This window comes from Triticum dicoccoides, chromosome 7A (assembly GCF_002162155.2).
Source record: "Triticum dicoccoides isolate Atlit2015 ecotype Zavitan chromosome 7A, WEW_v2.0, whole genome shotgun sequence".
Classification (NCBI taxonomy): Eukaryota; Viridiplantae; Streptophyta; class Magnoliopsida; order Poales; family Poaceae; genus Triticum; species Triticum dicoccoides.
Genome location: NC_041392.1, coordinates 746,957,837 through 746,973,715, shown reverse-complemented (window position 1 = coordinate 746,973,715; position 15,879 = coordinate 746,957,837). Strand labels below are relative to the sequence as shown.

At 46.4% G+C, this 15,879-nt stretch overlaps 2 protein-coding genes across 2 annotated transcripts; one reads left to right on the top strand and one right to left on the bottom strand.

The window, feature by feature from the left end:
* The first annotated feature begins 4,969 nt into the window (after positions 1-4,969).
* Positions 4,970-11,199, top strand: LOC119327597 (phosphatidylinositol 4-phosphate 5-kinase 9-like). Its single transcript, XM_037600692.1, has 9 exons — positions 4,970-5,259; positions 5,807-7,121; positions 7,650-7,817; positions 7,998-8,163; positions 8,533-8,643; positions 8,819-9,006; positions 9,103-9,266; positions 9,377-9,551; positions 9,657-11,199. The coding sequence occupies exons 1-9, from the start codon at positions 5,253-5,255 to the stop codon at positions 9,937-9,939; spliced, it is 2,577 nt and encodes an 858-aa protein (XP_037456589.1). The 5' UTR covers positions 4,970-5,252; the 3' UTR covers positions 9,940-11,199.
* Positions 11,126-15,873, bottom strand: LOC119327598 (protein FAR1-RELATED SEQUENCE 9-like). Its single transcript, XM_037600693.1, has 7 exons — positions 13,485-15,873; positions 12,889-12,954; positions 12,706-12,783; positions 12,555-12,626; positions 12,249-12,397; positions 11,581-11,648; positions 11,126-11,493 (listed from the first exon to the last, which is right to left on the bottom strand). The coding sequence occupies exons 1-5, from the start codon at positions 15,654-15,656 to the stop codon at positions 12,389-12,391; spliced, it is 2,397 nt and encodes a 798-aa protein (XP_037456590.1). The 5' UTR covers positions 15,657-15,873; the 3' UTR covers positions 11,126-11,493; positions 11,581-11,648; positions 12,249-12,388.
* Between the last annotated feature and the right edge of the window lie 6 nt (positions 15,874-15,879).

Here is a 15,879-nt window from a genome sequence, read left to right as displayed (position 1 = left end):
GTCCAAGTCTTCCTCTTTTGAAAGGTGGTGTAACCATGAGATAAAAGTTTGTTTTTAAGACCTAAAGAATAAACCTATGTAATGGTATTTGCTAACAACATAGAGACGCACATTTGTGATATGTGAGCTAGGTAGCATGCAGGAAAGGAAGGAAATTTAAAGGATCAATGGAAAGAGAGATAGGCGTGCATTTGTGATTTGTGGTACTTTACCTAGTGCAGCATGCATTTTAGCTTTAGCCTTTCTTCTTCTTCTCTTTTCCATTTTGTAATTGGGGATTATGGTTAGCTAGTGCTAGTCTGTACATGTATGGATCCGTCCATGCATGATGCATCTTTCGGCCGAGCGCCTGAAAAAAGATAGACCACTATCGATCCATCCATCCATCTATATGTTATGCAAATCTTGTTCATAAGAAGAAAAAGGGTTCACAAAAGTCATGCAAGTCAGATTATATATATGTACACTCGCAATATGCAGTATGAATGATTGATTGCTTTTCTAATTTTCATGTTGCAAAGTTCGTTGGCAGATGGCACCCAGACGGTAAAGTAAATAAAATTCTCGAACGAAAAAGATAGTAAAGTAAAGTAGTGCATGGGTGTTGCATCGTAGTAGGTTGTATCCTTTTGTTTTCCCTGATCTGTTATACAACTAGGAAGTAGGAACAGAAAGAAATGCAGATGTAATATGCATGTTCTACTCTCCTCAGGTCGGCTCGATCACGTCCGTGGGTTCAAAAGGCCGGCCCAGTTACTACTACAAGTGTACTCCCTCCGGTCTTTTTTAGTTCGCATGTAAGATTTGACTGAAGTCAAGCCTCGTAAAGTTTGATCAACTTTATAAAAAAAAGTACCAACATTCACAATTTGAAATCAATATTAATAGATGTGTCATGACTTAAAGTTTCATATTGTATAACTTTAGCATAACAGATGTTGATATTTTTTCATATAAATACGGTCAAACTTTGTGAAGTTTGACTTCAGAGAATTCTAATATGCAGAGTAAAAAGGACCGGAGGGAGTACAAACACATTTACTTTTCTACTTGTATCAGTCGATAGTTGATTGAGTTGTGTATGTAGGATATTGATGTATAGATATTCGTGGGTGGGAGAAGATCAATTCAAGGTAGAAGGAAACATGTATTGATTGATGTATGCTGGTGCCAGGAGCTCATCACTCACTTGGATACGTTGCAAAAAAAAACCATAGTACTATGTGTATACGTACATATATAGGGAACGTACGTACTACACATGTCGGAATAAACGGCCAGGGCCAGTAGGCCTATAAATAAACCGGATCCCGTTTAAGCTCGCTCACTTATGGTCACAGTTCAATAAAGTTCTTTTCGAGCTAGCAAAAACCTAAATAAATAAATGGGACTTGCAGGCGTCGTTTATTTGCCATTAATTTACGCCAGACATATATGGGATGGATTGGATTGCGCCTGGCCCTGCTGCATGCATATAGGCCCTGGCAGTCACATGGCGCCTCTTCTCTCCAAATTATTTTTGTTTTGCTTTTTGTCATGTGCAGATGGATCGATCAAGCAGTTGCTGCTTTAATAAATAAATAAAGTAAATACATAAACAAAAGAGATTTTGTTCGAGGGAGCAAATTGTCCTGTCACGTTCGACCACTAGCCACCGAGCTGACAGCCATCAACACCAAGATATAAAACACAAGCAGGCTGAATTATATTAGAGCAAAGCAGAGATGTCTCTCTTCTTGTTGTTGAATTGGTGGTGGTGGTGGTGGCGGCACGTTCATATGCATGCTGAGAAGGTTACTGTATTTGTTCTCGCATATATAGCTTTATTAATTTGCTCAATCGCCTGCATGCAAAACATATACCGTTATCAGACTATATATGTAGCTTGTTGATAAGATTTTTTTTTCTTAAAAGAAAGAAAATCAGATTATATTTACCATTATTATGACGTACGCACGTTGATTGGTTTAGTTTAGTTTTCTGGCAAGGCAATTAAAATTGAGTAGTTAGTTTTTTGTGGAAAACTTTGAGTGGTTAGTTGATTAGTTATGTGCAGGTAGTTGGCAACCAGTATGTATATAAAGTAAAGTAAAGTAGTGTAGGTGTATGGTGGGGTGTAATTGCATGGAAAGGGAAGGAGAAATATACCTGCTATTATATGGGTTGATCAAAGCAAAGGTTCTTTGTGTCTTTCTGCTGTTTACATGGTAGGCAGCGAATATATTCTATTCCAGCTCTACATGTGAATTTGCTAGTTATGTACCACGTACGTACAGGTGGCGGCCAGGAGGAGCTTGGCCGGTCCGGAAAACATTTGATTTATTCATTTTCAATCATGACTACAAGCACTGAAGCGAACCGAAGGCACACGACTATCATCAGCCCTCCCTCGCCAGAGCCGACAAAACTTGTTATAGTAGACAGTCGGTGCATCCTTGCATGATGCATCTTTCGGTTGAGCGCCTGAAAAAGATAGACCACTATCCATCGATCCATCTATATGTTACCTAAATCTTGTTGATAACTAAGAAGAAAAGGGTTCACAAAAGCCAAATAAGTCAGACTATATATGTGTGCGTGTACACTCCCAATATGCATTATGAATGATTGATTGTTTTTCCTTTCCTATTGCAAAGTTGGTTGGCATGGCATGCCACCCAGACGGTAAAGTAAAGAAAGGAACTAGAAGTAAAGTAGTGCATGTGTTGTATCATAGTAGTTGCATCGCTCAAAGGAAAGGGGAGATACATGCATGGCACACCCCCGGGTTCGGGCGTGGGTAATGGTCGCTCAAACCCATACCGTCTCAATATTTTCTGCACAAACTTGTACCCGTACCCGCACTTCGGGTTTCAAACTATTCTCATACCCGTACCTGGCCGGGTGCGGGTAATACCTCTGGTAAATATACCCATCTCGGCCATCTTACTCAATTCACACTTCACCATGTATTTTTCAGCATTTCCACATAAATAGAATATTTTAGCATGTATACTTCAACATTTGTCAGCACATAGTATACCACATTTTAGCATTTCAGCACATATATATATCACAATTTGTTGTGCGATGGAATAAAAAGAATGGTATTAATTTTCCGAAAAAGGGTTTCCTCCCGCTTTATATTATAAAGCCATCAACCAAGCATCCAACACAAGAGTACAGGTACCAAACAAGTCAACAAGTCATGCTGGGGGCACAGCGAAACAAGCCCCAAAAAAGAATGATATTAATTTTCAGAAAATGATAGAAATAAGCACGAATTAGATGGCACTAGACAATATTTAATTATATTCAAGAATGAGTAGCTTGTAAGTGAACTTTTTAGAGACACATTCACATCAGTTCTTTCTTCTTTTCCCCATTACAAGACAAACAAGAGGACTATTCTTTTTATTCAAGATACTTGTGTAGCCCCTACTTTGAAATGATCGAGTGAAGGAGACTATATAATAAGATCAACACAATCAGAGATAAAATCATAGATTCATAAAACAAATATCAAGACATTTAAACAAGATCACGCACATGAGCAAGGGAAGGGGATTTTGGGTCGAGGATAGCTGCCGCGTTAGCCAGATAAAGCCGCTTTTTTTTTGGATGACACATGAGACATACCTATTTTTCTCAAACTATTGCCTCAATAGAAGTTTTACCCGTCAGGTTTATGGGTTACGGTTACCCATTGCCATGTTAAGGTCATAAGTACGCAGTGGCATCGATCGGTCGTCCAAAGCTTCCTTGATCTTTCTTCTTCCCTGATCATACAACTAGTACTACTTTTGTACTTGTATAAGTTGAGTTGTATGATTAGTACGTCCAGCACATGTATGAATTACCGGAGCAGGAAAAATATCGTTAGAGAATCCAGGGCCGGGCGTCTCAAAACACCTGGGCGTGCCGTCCGGTCATAAAAATTTGATCTACCCGGGCCCCTTAAATCGGCCTCGAACGCCTGGACGAATCGGCATCTCTCATATCTAACCCAAATCTGAGACAAATATAGAGGCCCGTGCACGCCCGCCACGTCGGACTGACGGTCGGATTCCATACGAGAACACACTCTGAAACCCGGCGGTCCGAAGCTCATCTCCTCCGTTGGACTGACGGTGTTGAGTGATGTCGCACAGGTGGAGCACATAGTGCCCTAGCACGGCAATTTAACTGACCACCGGCACCGAAACCCTACCCGTCCACTCCTCTCTCATCAGCCCCCGCCGCCGTTTTCCACTCGTCGTCCGCCATCAGTAGTAGCCATGACAGCACGCCGTCGGGTAAGGAGCTACCTATATCTAACATCGGAGCGCTGGCTTCAGCTTCTTGAGCAGATCTGGGCAAGGCGCGAAGCCCGGATCGCCGCGAGGCTACCTCCAAACACAGTGTATTCCGAGGAGGAGCATGACGGGGGTGAGGCAGATCTGCAGGCAATCCTCGATTCGCTGGAGGCGAAGGCCAACCCCATAACCCACAAGAGGTGCCGTTGCCGGATGCTCGTATATATGAATAAAGAGGAGGAGCCGGAGCCCTCGTACGCGCCTATCTACCCAGCGTCTGGCATGAAATGAAGGTATCTCGGACAAGAAAGCGTGATGCGTGCATGTAGAATTTTATTTGCATGGATTGTAATTGTCCGCGGCTCTTGGCTCACCCCGTCAAAGGTGGTGAGCGTGTGAAAGGAAAGAAATGCCAGGAAACACATCCACGCGTGAAGAAAGACAAGAGGGGTGGTCACATGGGCGCCACGTGGAAGTGGGCCCCTCTGCTCTGCTCTGCTTTATTATTTTTTGTTTTTGTCTTTTGGCATGTGCATGTGCAGATGGATCCATGGAGCGGTTGCTGCTTTAATAATACTCCCTCCCTCCCTCCCTCCCTTGAAAAAAAATATATAAGTGTTTTAGTTGAAACAAACAAAGGTAGTGTAATACTCTAGCATATAAGTAATAATAAATTGATAACATGATGAGATGTTGTTGGAGGTATGGAATTATTTGGCTTGTCACGCTCGTTGGCCGTCGACCTCATATGAGCTTCTTCTTCTTCTTCTTCTTCTTCTTCTTCTTCTTCTTCTTCACAGTCACAGCATATATAAGAGAAGAGAAGAGCAGAGAAGAGCAGACCATAGCAGACAAGGAAGCAAGTAAGGAAGGAAGGAAGGAAGAAGGCGACCTCCCTCGCCGGTTGCCGTTCCCACGCCGCCACATTCCCCGTCCGTCGCTCTTCCTTCTTCCTCCCGTGGCTAGCTGTATGTATGTATGATAGGTATGTGTCCTCTTCATTCCCCTACCCTGTTCAATTCCTCACCTGCTCTCCTCTTGCTCATGTCTCTCTCTCTCTCTTTCTTTCTCATAATCCAAGCTCAGCATTTGTATTCTTCTTACTACTACTCCCTCCGTTCTGAATTACTTGTCTTAGATTTGTCTAGATACGGATGTATCTAGACTCATTTTAGTGCTAGATACATCCGTATCTAGACAAATCGAAGACAAGTAATTTGGAACGGAGAGAGTATATATATATATATTATTGCTCTCACGAATGATGAATGAATGAATGAATTAGCACTGCCACTCCAATTTGCCAGGCCGGCCATTAGTAGTAATCATACTCTACTAGTCACAACCACCACCATGACAACTAATCACACTCTACTAGTCAGTTCTTGATTTGATACACATACACCACCATGAATCGGCCGGCCAGCCAGCGCTGCAAATCATAACCACCACCACCAGCAGCTCATTCTTGATTTCTTATCCTGCCTGTATGCAAACTGTATAAAAGCTCTGTAACAGTTTCTTTCTTTCAGTTGCAAGTTGCAACAATGCTCTTTCATCTTCATCTTGTACATCAAAGGCCAACAACATGACAGACCCTGCTGCCAGCAACCACCTTCTTCACCCAACAACAGCAGACCCATCCCAGTCCCAGCCCAGCTTCAGAGCAAACTCAGCAGCAGGCCTCGGGGTCAGAGAGATCACGCTACCCAATGGCGACGTCTACTCCGGCACGCTCTCATCATCATCATCATCACATTCGCAGCAGGTGCCCGAGGGCACGGGCCGCTACGTCTGGGCCGCCGGCAGCTGCTGCGTGTACGAGGGCGGGTGGAAGAGGGGCGCGAGGCACGGCCATGGCAGAACCCTCTGGCCCTCCGGGGCCGTCTACGAGGGCGACTACTCCGCCGGGTTCATGGACGGCCAGGGGACCTATGTCGTCGGCGTCGCCAGCTCCTCTTCATCATCATCATCCTATACCTACAAGGGGCAGTGGAAGCTGGACCGCAAGCACGGCCACGGCCTCCAGACGTACCCCAACGGGGACACATTCGAGGGCTCCTGGGTGCAGGGCCACATGGAGGGCCATGGCTGCAGGTACACCTGGGCCAACGGCAACACCTACGTCGGCACCATGAGGAACGGCACCATGTTCGGCAAAGGGGTGCTCACATGGAGCGCCACCGGGGACTCGTTTCAGGGGAACTGGCTCGACGGCGCCATGCACGGCTACGGGCTCTACACCTGGGAGGACGGCGGGTGCTACCTCGGGACGTGGACCAGGGGACTCAAGGATGGAAAGGGCACATTCTATCCTAACAAGTGCAGACTTCCTGCCAATCACCAGCTCTACATCGACGATCTGAGGAACAGGGGCGTGCTGCCTGATGACATGTCAACAAATGACACCTCCTCTTCTTCCCTCGATGCGAAGGCCGACACAGATCAAGAGCCTGCTGCTGCACCAGCACATCTTAACAAGTCCTGGAGAAACTTGAGCTTGGAGCGGCCTCCGGTAAAGAAGCCGTCTCTGCAGAGGCGCTGGAGCATCGGAGTGGCCATCGACAAGATCATCGGCGCTCATGAGCCAATAAGTGGTGCAGGTTCTGAAACACAAACACAACAAAACATGGCTGCTTGTTCTAGCCTGCCGATACTGGAAAGGGAGTACGCGCAGGGCGTTCTCATCAGCGAGGTCGTGCTGAACAAGAGCTGCCTGGAAGACTCGTCCAAGAAGCTGAGCCGTCGGCAGAGCAGGGCGGCCAAGGATGTCAAAAGGCCAGGGGAGATGATAATCAAAGGGCACAGGAGCTATGATCTGATGCTCTGTTTACAGCTTGGAATCAGGTAATTATGCATATATATATATTTCAAGGCATCTGCCTAATCTGAATTTTCAACGACCTAACTCCTTGTCTGCATTTTTTCTTCTACTAGTTGTCCCATTCTACTTATATATATGCGGAAGCGGGACAGAGGATTGTGACATACTCCCTCCGTTCGGAATTACTTGTCGTAGAAATGGATGTATCTAGATGTACATAGCATATAGCAAGTTGCCAACATACCATACCCATATATATATATAAGAGCACCAAACTGGTTCATCTACTTTCATTGACCAAACTAGCTCTGAATTTTCCGAGTCATGGAAAGATGGCGGCTTTTCATGCCCTCATGTTGAAGGTGCCACTATGCTATAGATAGATAGAAACTGGCAGCTAATTCATTGTTCCTTCTTCCTTTTACCGACACCCAACATGAGAGTGTCTTGTTGAATACCTTACTGATTTAGTTTCTTATGGTCAGTAAAAGGTCGTTATATATCTCATGTGATTATATATATATATATATATATATATACTACTCACTCAGGTACACGGTTGGGAAGATTACGCCGATTCAGAGGCGTCAAGTGCAAGCCTCTGATTTCGGCCCCAAGGCTAGTTTCTGGATGAACTTCCCCACAAAAGGAACACGGCTTACTCCTGCGCACCGTGCTGTCGATTTTAAGTGGAAGGACTACTGTCCGGTGGTCTTCAGGTTCCTTGTGCTTCTGTCCCAGTTTTACTTTAAGTGGAGTATACTTTATGCTGTTGCAGTCTCTCTGAACCTTCTTCTATGATACTACAGCTTAAGTACAATTTGAATTCTCCGAGAAATACTCAACACTGTTTTCTACACAACAGGACTGACTTCTTGTTAGTGTTTGATTACCTACAGAAATTTGAGGGAGATGTTCAAGCTTGATACAGCAGATTACATGATTTCCATTTCTGGAAGTGACGCGCTTAGGGAGCTGTCGTCTCCTGGAAAGAGTGGAAGTATGTTTTTCTTATCGCAAGATGACCGCTTCATGATCAAGACTCTTCGCAAATCTGAAGTGCAGGTTTCTGAGTTTTATGATTTTATATGTTGGTTAATTGGTATCTGGTTAACTGACATATATAGACCAGGCACTTTATATAAACAAGATGTTTTCAAATTCTCTGGTGATTCCTTACCTGGCCTATGTTGGCCCAAACTATCTACTGGCAGAACTGCCGAGGATCAGAGGCACAGACGATCTATACTGCAGCTAACGTTTGACACAACAGCCTAACACTAACAACATGCTGTCATAAGGAAAATATATATCTGAGCCAGTTTCCTATTTCACTTATTGATTCATATATTATTGAATCAAAGCTGTCCCTTAGTTCATCTGTTTACATCTGCAACTTGGGTTTTTCCTGACATGCATGATATTTGCTTGTAGGTTCTTTTGCGTATGCTTCGAGACTATTACCGCCATGTCCATACTTATGATAACACACTCGTGACTAAATTTTTTGGCCTCCACCGGGTGAAACCTTCCAGCGGGCAAAAGGTAGGTTAGGTAATGACAGTAAACGACTGTTGTTGCTCAATTAAAAGGGTTACAGATATTACTGTGAAAAGCTTCAGCCTCAGCCATAAAAAAGGATTTAGTTGTCATATCCGATAATTAATTCTTTTTTGGTTGATATTTAAATAACTGTTGGTTTTATTGTTTGTATCTGCAGTTCAGATTTGTAGTGATGGGCAACATGTTCTGCACACAACTTAGAATCCATCGAAGATTCGATTTGAAAGGTTCATCCTTAGGCAGATCTACTGACAAAGTTAAAATCGACGAGAACACGACGCTCAAAGACCTGGATCTGAACTACTCATTTTATCTCGAGCCTTCTTGGCGGGATGCTTTGCTCAAGTAAGCATCTTCTCCCCGAAAAAAAGCAGCTTATCCTCATGACCAGTTTTCCGTGTGACACCCATACCCATGTTCTCTTCTTCTTATTATGTGTAGGCAGATTGAGATCGACAGCGAATTTCTGAAGAATCAGGGCATAATGGACTACAGCTTGCTTCTTGGTTTCCATTACCGGGCTCGCCAAAGCCGCCTTGTAAGAGGAGGGTCATTGCCTGAAAGCATTTTGCAAGATAACAAACTAGCCCTTCTTTCGGAACAAGGTAATTAAGCATGAAAAAGTAGTATCTCCACTCCTCTGAGTAATAAGTTGCCCAATTAACCCATTTGGAATGCCAACTTTTTGCTCGGTGATGTGACGACGGTAATGCAGATGCCATGGAGGATGATACCGCCTATAACGACTACCGCGAAGGGCTGGTTTTGGTGCAGCGAGGCAGCAACCAAGATGGTAAAGTCGCAGTCGGCCCTCACATAAGAGGGAGCCGCCTGCGATCATCGTCTGCTTGTTACGAGGAAGTGGATCTCCTGCTTCCAGGCACAGCAAGGTTCATCAATCAATTTATTCTGTTACTGTTTGTCAATCCTCATTTGCTTCCAATGCTAACCTATGATCTGAGATTAACTGAAGAATTTGTTGTCAAACTGGACAGGCTTCAGATCCAGCTAGGGGTGAACATGCCGGCAAGAGCAGAGAAAGAAGAGAAACAAGAGAAAGACGGCGGCAAATCGCTCCGTCAGGTGTACGACGTGGTGCTCTACATAGGGATCATCGACATCCTGCAGGAGTACAGCATGAGGAAGAAGGTGGAGCACGCCTACAAGTCCATCAAATACAACCCCCAGTCGATATCGGTCGTGGAGCCCCGCTTCTACTCGGAGCGCTTCCTCAACTTCATCCGCACCGTCTTCCCAGAAAACTCACCCAACCAATAAATTCATTCATCTTTCCTTCCTTCCTTCCTTGTCCCCAGCAAGAAAAAATGCAACAGAAAGATCCAAGGAAATGTGCTCTGCTTGCTACATTGCTGTCCATGTGTGTGGTTTGAGATGGTTGGAAGCAAAAGCAATGTGTGTATTTTGTCAAAAAGCAGCATTGACAAAACTAGTCATGACTAGCAGTGAGTGCTCCATTATGCATGGATGTGGTTTCGGTTTTCTGCCACCCCACTATACATAGATGTGACACGTGTCTGTTACCCAAACCCATCCATACATCTGTCATCTGCTACTGGCTCTTTTTTGTTGTGATGAACAGGAGCTTAGCTAGTGGGGTTAATTAGGTGAGATGATGACATGAAACCATGACTGATACGATATCTCATATCAATCGTGTCAAATGCCGCCTCGCCTATAAATTGTGTCCATGTCTCGAGCCGATCACAACACCAAAACATAGTCACTCACAATGGCCACCACCAGCAAGCAGGCTCTAGCTCTCGCTGCTCTCCTGATCCTGCTCACCCGCACCCACCTCATTGCCGCCGCAAGAGCCCCGGTCGCTGTAACCGGCATTGGCGTTGGAGGAGGTGGCTACGGTGGAGGAGAAGGCGGTGGAAGCGCCGGTCATGGTTACGGCTACGGTTCAGGCTATGGAGCCGGTCATGGCTATGGCTATGGCGGCAGCATTGGTGGTGGTGGTGGTGGCGGCGGTGGGCATGGGGGTGGCGGTGGTGGAGGTAGTGGCGACATGGGCTCAGGGTACGGTTCTGGTTATGGCAGTGGTTATGGCTCCGGTTACGGTGCTGGCGGTCAAGGTGGTGGGGGAGGTGGTGGAGGAGGAGGAGGCGGTGGATCCGGCTATGGCAGTGGCGGTGGCTATGGGTCTGGGTACGGAGAAGGCTATGGGTCAGGCGGTGGCATGAACGGTGGAGGTGGAGGGGGCGGCGGTGGAGGGGGAGGTGGTGACGGCGGCAGTGGTGGCTTTGGGCATGGAAGCGGTGGAGGCTATGGTTATGGCAGTGGAGGTGGAGGTGGCTACGGTGGCGAGCATGGCCACTGAGCATCATCTATAGCAGTCAGTTGTTACCACTGTTTATAAACAGAAATTAAAGCCGGTAACAGAGAAGAGAAGAATAAACATGGTTGGTGACTAGGCTTGTGTAGATCAGCCATCCTGAGATGCATGCATGCATGTTAATGATTATTGCCACCATACTGTATTGATAAGATGAAATAAAGCTTATTCGGTTTGAATTCTGATTTCTACTTTTCTACTTATCATGCATTGCATACTACTACCACTACATACATACACACACCAGAGAGCTTTTCCACATGCAAGATGACGAGCATACCATCCATGTGTAAGTAGGTTACGCGCCATCTCCAATCCTCATCCAACTTCACCCATTTTTCTTCAAGAAGGTTGGAATTCACCTTCTCCTCTTCCATCCAGAAAATTTTTATCAACCATCGCAGCCCGCTGAAATCCTCAACAAGATCCTCTGCATCACAAATTGCTTCTGATGTCCAAGCGATCACACTTTCCTGTGATCAATTTTACAAACATCCAGCAAAGAGATTTTACAGTTAAATCATTGGCAGACAAAGATTTCAGAAGCATATGTAGAGTACCTGCCACATCCCCCAGCTATGAAGTCAAAGTCAACCTTGGCTGAAATCATAATTCACGCACCACTAACCTGCACATGAAGCTATTTTTTTTAGACAATCAGAGAAGATACCCGATGGCATGCCTTGACAATATGGAGAAAGCTACGGGCATCCAATGCTCACAAGGAACACTAGACTCTTCCCAGGTTCTCACTGTAACTTAGTTTAGTAATGGACAGGCATGAATGAGACAAATGGCACTAACTCTACCAAAATCATGTATATTTTGCATAAACCAATTATGTCGTACCACCCCCCAGCGCTACCAACAGCAGCACTATATCTTATATGCTCATCGGCAATTGCGAGAGTGAAAGACTTTTGGACAAAGTTGGTATCAGGTGATCTCATGGGTGTATCTAAGATGAAGAAAAAAAAAAAGTTAAAGAAACGGCAAAACAGATCATATCAGTCTTCAACAATTCATACCCAAAAACTAAAGAAAAAGGATGGTTTCACAACAAACCCATGTCACTGGTTAAATGCACATGGACAATAAATACGTGATGAAGCTCCTAGTACCAACTTGTGAACTAAATAATAAATACAAAGTGACCCAGGTTGCTAGTAACAAGAGAGCGACTACAGTGGCAAGTGAAATGCTGAATACCAATTAAGTATAAGTCCACCTGTGCAGTTTCTCATTGCCATATTATACGGTTGATGGACTATATATGTGCAGACATCATAAGCCTTCAATCCCATTGATTGTGCTCCATTATACAGCTTCGCATTGCCATTGAGAGAGTCTTCAAGTAAGCACTGATTTCTACAAGGCCTACCAATGAAGAATGCAGATTGGTGAACTCAGCTGATTTTGGGCCTGAGACCTCATTATTGGAGAAAGAGGCAACTCAACTAAAAATAATACTACATAATACTTTACCCTTCACTCTGGTATAATATTTGTTAGACGAATTGTACGAACATCTTACCTGGTTGTGCTGGCTGTCACCTGACGCCTGAGAAGTGTGACAGGCGACAAAGCCTAGGTCCTGAGAAGGTAACTGCAGGAATAAAATTTCAATAATCATTACACTGCCCAGAAATGTACGTCAAGTGTTCAATCCAAAGTGGTCTTAATACCAGAGTGAACCCCAGACTTGCGCCACGGTGCATCTCTTCATAGTTGAGTGTCCCCATGGGATTTGAAAAGTCAGTCCCCTGGATCAAAGAGGAGTAGATAAATAATTAAATTTTCGATACAACATGACCAAAAGAACATAAATTATTTTAGGGAGGCACTTCAGAGATCATATAAATTCATACCATGTAAGGTACATAGGTTGGAGTTTGGCTAACCATTTTGGACATGTTAGGAGGAGCCTCCAAGCCCTGCTTGTTGCAAATGTTAGAATAATGGTTGCACTAAGAGGCACTAACATTCACAGTATGAGATGAAATGAATGCAAAAGGCTAGAAACTGAGATTCTTAAGCCTGGTACACCTAATTTTCATCAAGTACTTAACTACCCCCTCCGTTCCTAAATATAAGTCTTTCTAGGATTTCAATACAAGCTACATACGGATGTATATAGACATAGTTTAGAGTGTAGATTCACTCATTTTGTTCCATATGTAGTCCAAAATAGTGAAATGTCTAAACAGACTTATATTTAGGAACAGAGGGAGTATAAATTTATTCAACGGTTGCTCTGCTGAGAATCTTGTAGTATTTTTTAGAGAATCCTAGGACAGCAGAGAACTTCATATAATACGATGCATTTGGCCAATAAATGTTATACATGATGGATCCCAATTAGGCAATTAGTTTAATTAACATAACATAAGGCATACATTTCAAATTTGCATGGTTAAAATGGGTACAGATACCTCAACCTCAATGAAGAAAATAGCAAGATTACCTGAAACATGGCATTTCCAGACTGGGCTGAACCATCTGCCAAACCATAATGCACAAGTGCAGGTTCTTCTGAGTGCACTTTCTGCTTCTTTGTCAGACCCTTTTCAACGCAATTTCTTGGATGGTTTTTACTTTTCTGGCCTTTCTTCTTTACTGTTTCTGCCACTGCCCTGCTTGATATGTCCAGAACATTTTCTGATTCAGTGCCATCCGTGATGGAAGACAAGGCCATCTTAAGATTCTGAACATCAGGCTGTAGTGTCACAGGTGCGCTGCTAACGCTGGTTTGTTTCTGCAGGATTTGCTCAACCTTGTCGCCAAGTTCTCCCCAAAATTGGTCTAGTACTCTGCTGGACTCCTCACATTCTGATGCCCGGGCAACAAGCCGAACATACTTGGGGCACAAGTGCTGGTAGCGATTAGAAGAAATCTCCAATGATTCCTCTTCTTGAACGGCTTGCCCAGGAACAGGAACCTCCAGTGAAGAGGAGGTCAAACGCCTTGCATATTTGGTCCAGCGCTTCATGATGTACCTATCTGGTATATACTTTATGTCCATAACATCTAGAATCTTGAGAGCATGGCTGCACAGGAAGCCAACCATCTCAAACTTCCCGCACGAGCATGCGACAGTCTGCTCCATAGGGTTCCCATAAACCGTGTATCGACAGTCCTCCTTCTCCACAAGCGAGACGACATACTCACGACACGGGCCGCTCTCATCACGGCTCACGATGTAAGCTGACTGGAACTCCTCATATTCTTCCTGGAAAAGCTGAAAGATCACGCTGGTATAGACCTCGGAAGCCTGTGTCAGAACAGGAGCTCTGATTTTGAGGTAGGGCATCATCAACCTTGAACCGTATTCCATCTCCAACTCTCTGTGCCGCCTATCGCTGATCACTTTCTGAAGATGCCTCAAAAACAGAGCAATGTCCACCTCTGCTCTCAGATGACTGCGCACCTCGGAACTCAGGCGCTCGTTCAACCGTGTGCCTTCCATTCCAGCCGAGAAGATCCCTTTCGTGTAGGGCCTAGCCCACTTGTGTTTCTCCTCGAACAGCCTCTGCAACCACGCGTTGTCACGAAGCTCGTACTTGCTGATCATAGCATCCCATGCAGCGAGAAATCCTGCCTCCTCGCCATACTCTCCGTCGACGCACGCCTTGAACTCCTCGATGAAACTGGCATCGCCTTTAGAAAGCTGACGTATGTTCCCCTTTGCAACATGCTTTATGTGCCATGCGCATATGGCATGGGTCGTCGTCGTGCCAGGCATCGCCAAGGACAGGGCCTCTGCTATTACCGTATCCTGATGCGAAATGAAGGTCTTGGGTGCTCGCCCAGACATGGCGTGCAGGAACGTCTGGAACAGCCACCGGAACGACTCGCAGGACTCATCGTACATGAGCGCCAGCCCGAAGACGACAGGCTCGCCGAAACTGTTGCAGCCGACGAACGAGGCGAGGTGGCGGAGGCTGATGCTGTTCCTGGACACGACGTCGAAGGCGACGGCGTCGCCAAAGTGGGCGTAGTCGGCGACCATCTTGGCGTCGACCCAGAAGACGTTCGCCACCTTGTCCTCGACGTCGAGCTGCATGGCGTGATGGAACCCCGGGTCGGCCAGCGACTGCCGCTGGAGGTGGTTGAGCAGGGCGGCGGCCTCCCCATACTTGATCTCCCACTGCCGCCTGGTGCGCAAGGGGCCGTCTCCCTCGGCGCATGCCGCCCCGGCTGTAGCATCGTCGTCAATGAAATCCGGCGGCGGAGCGGCATTGGGCGGCGAGTGGAAGGGGCTGGGCGGGCCGCGGGGAGCGGCGAAGAGCGGGTGGTTGTGGCGCGGCTGGAAGGCGGAGACTTGGAAGTGGCCGCCGGGCTTGGTGCGGCGGAGGGTGAGGTGCGCGTTGCAGCCGGTCCTGCCGTCCGGCGCGGGGATGGCCGCGGCGCGGGAGAGCCTGGCGGCGGCACGGGGGAGCTTGGCGGTGCTGGCGATGGCGGCGGCGGGCTTGTGGTCCTTGAAGCCCTCGCGGGAGCAGGCGAACTTGCAGGAGGTGACCTCGCCGGAGGTCTTGCTGCGGTTGGTGTAGCGGCGGCGGACGTTGAAGCCGAGCTTGAAGGCGTAGAGGCGGTAGAGGTCGTATGCCTGCAGCTCCGTGTCGAACTCCATGTCCATCCGCGGCGTGCACTCCTCCGGCCGGGCCGCAATGGCCGCGCCGGTGGAGGCATCTCCGGAGGGTGGGCTTTGGCGGTCCTCCGGGCGGGCGGAGGCGGAGGCGGCGGTTCTGGTGGTCTGCGCGGGGGAGCTTCCGGAGAAGGCGGCCGAGGCATTTGGCTCTGGTGGTGGCGGCGGCGGCGTGTCGGTGGCGATTGGGGATTTAGGTTTTGGCGGGGAGGCG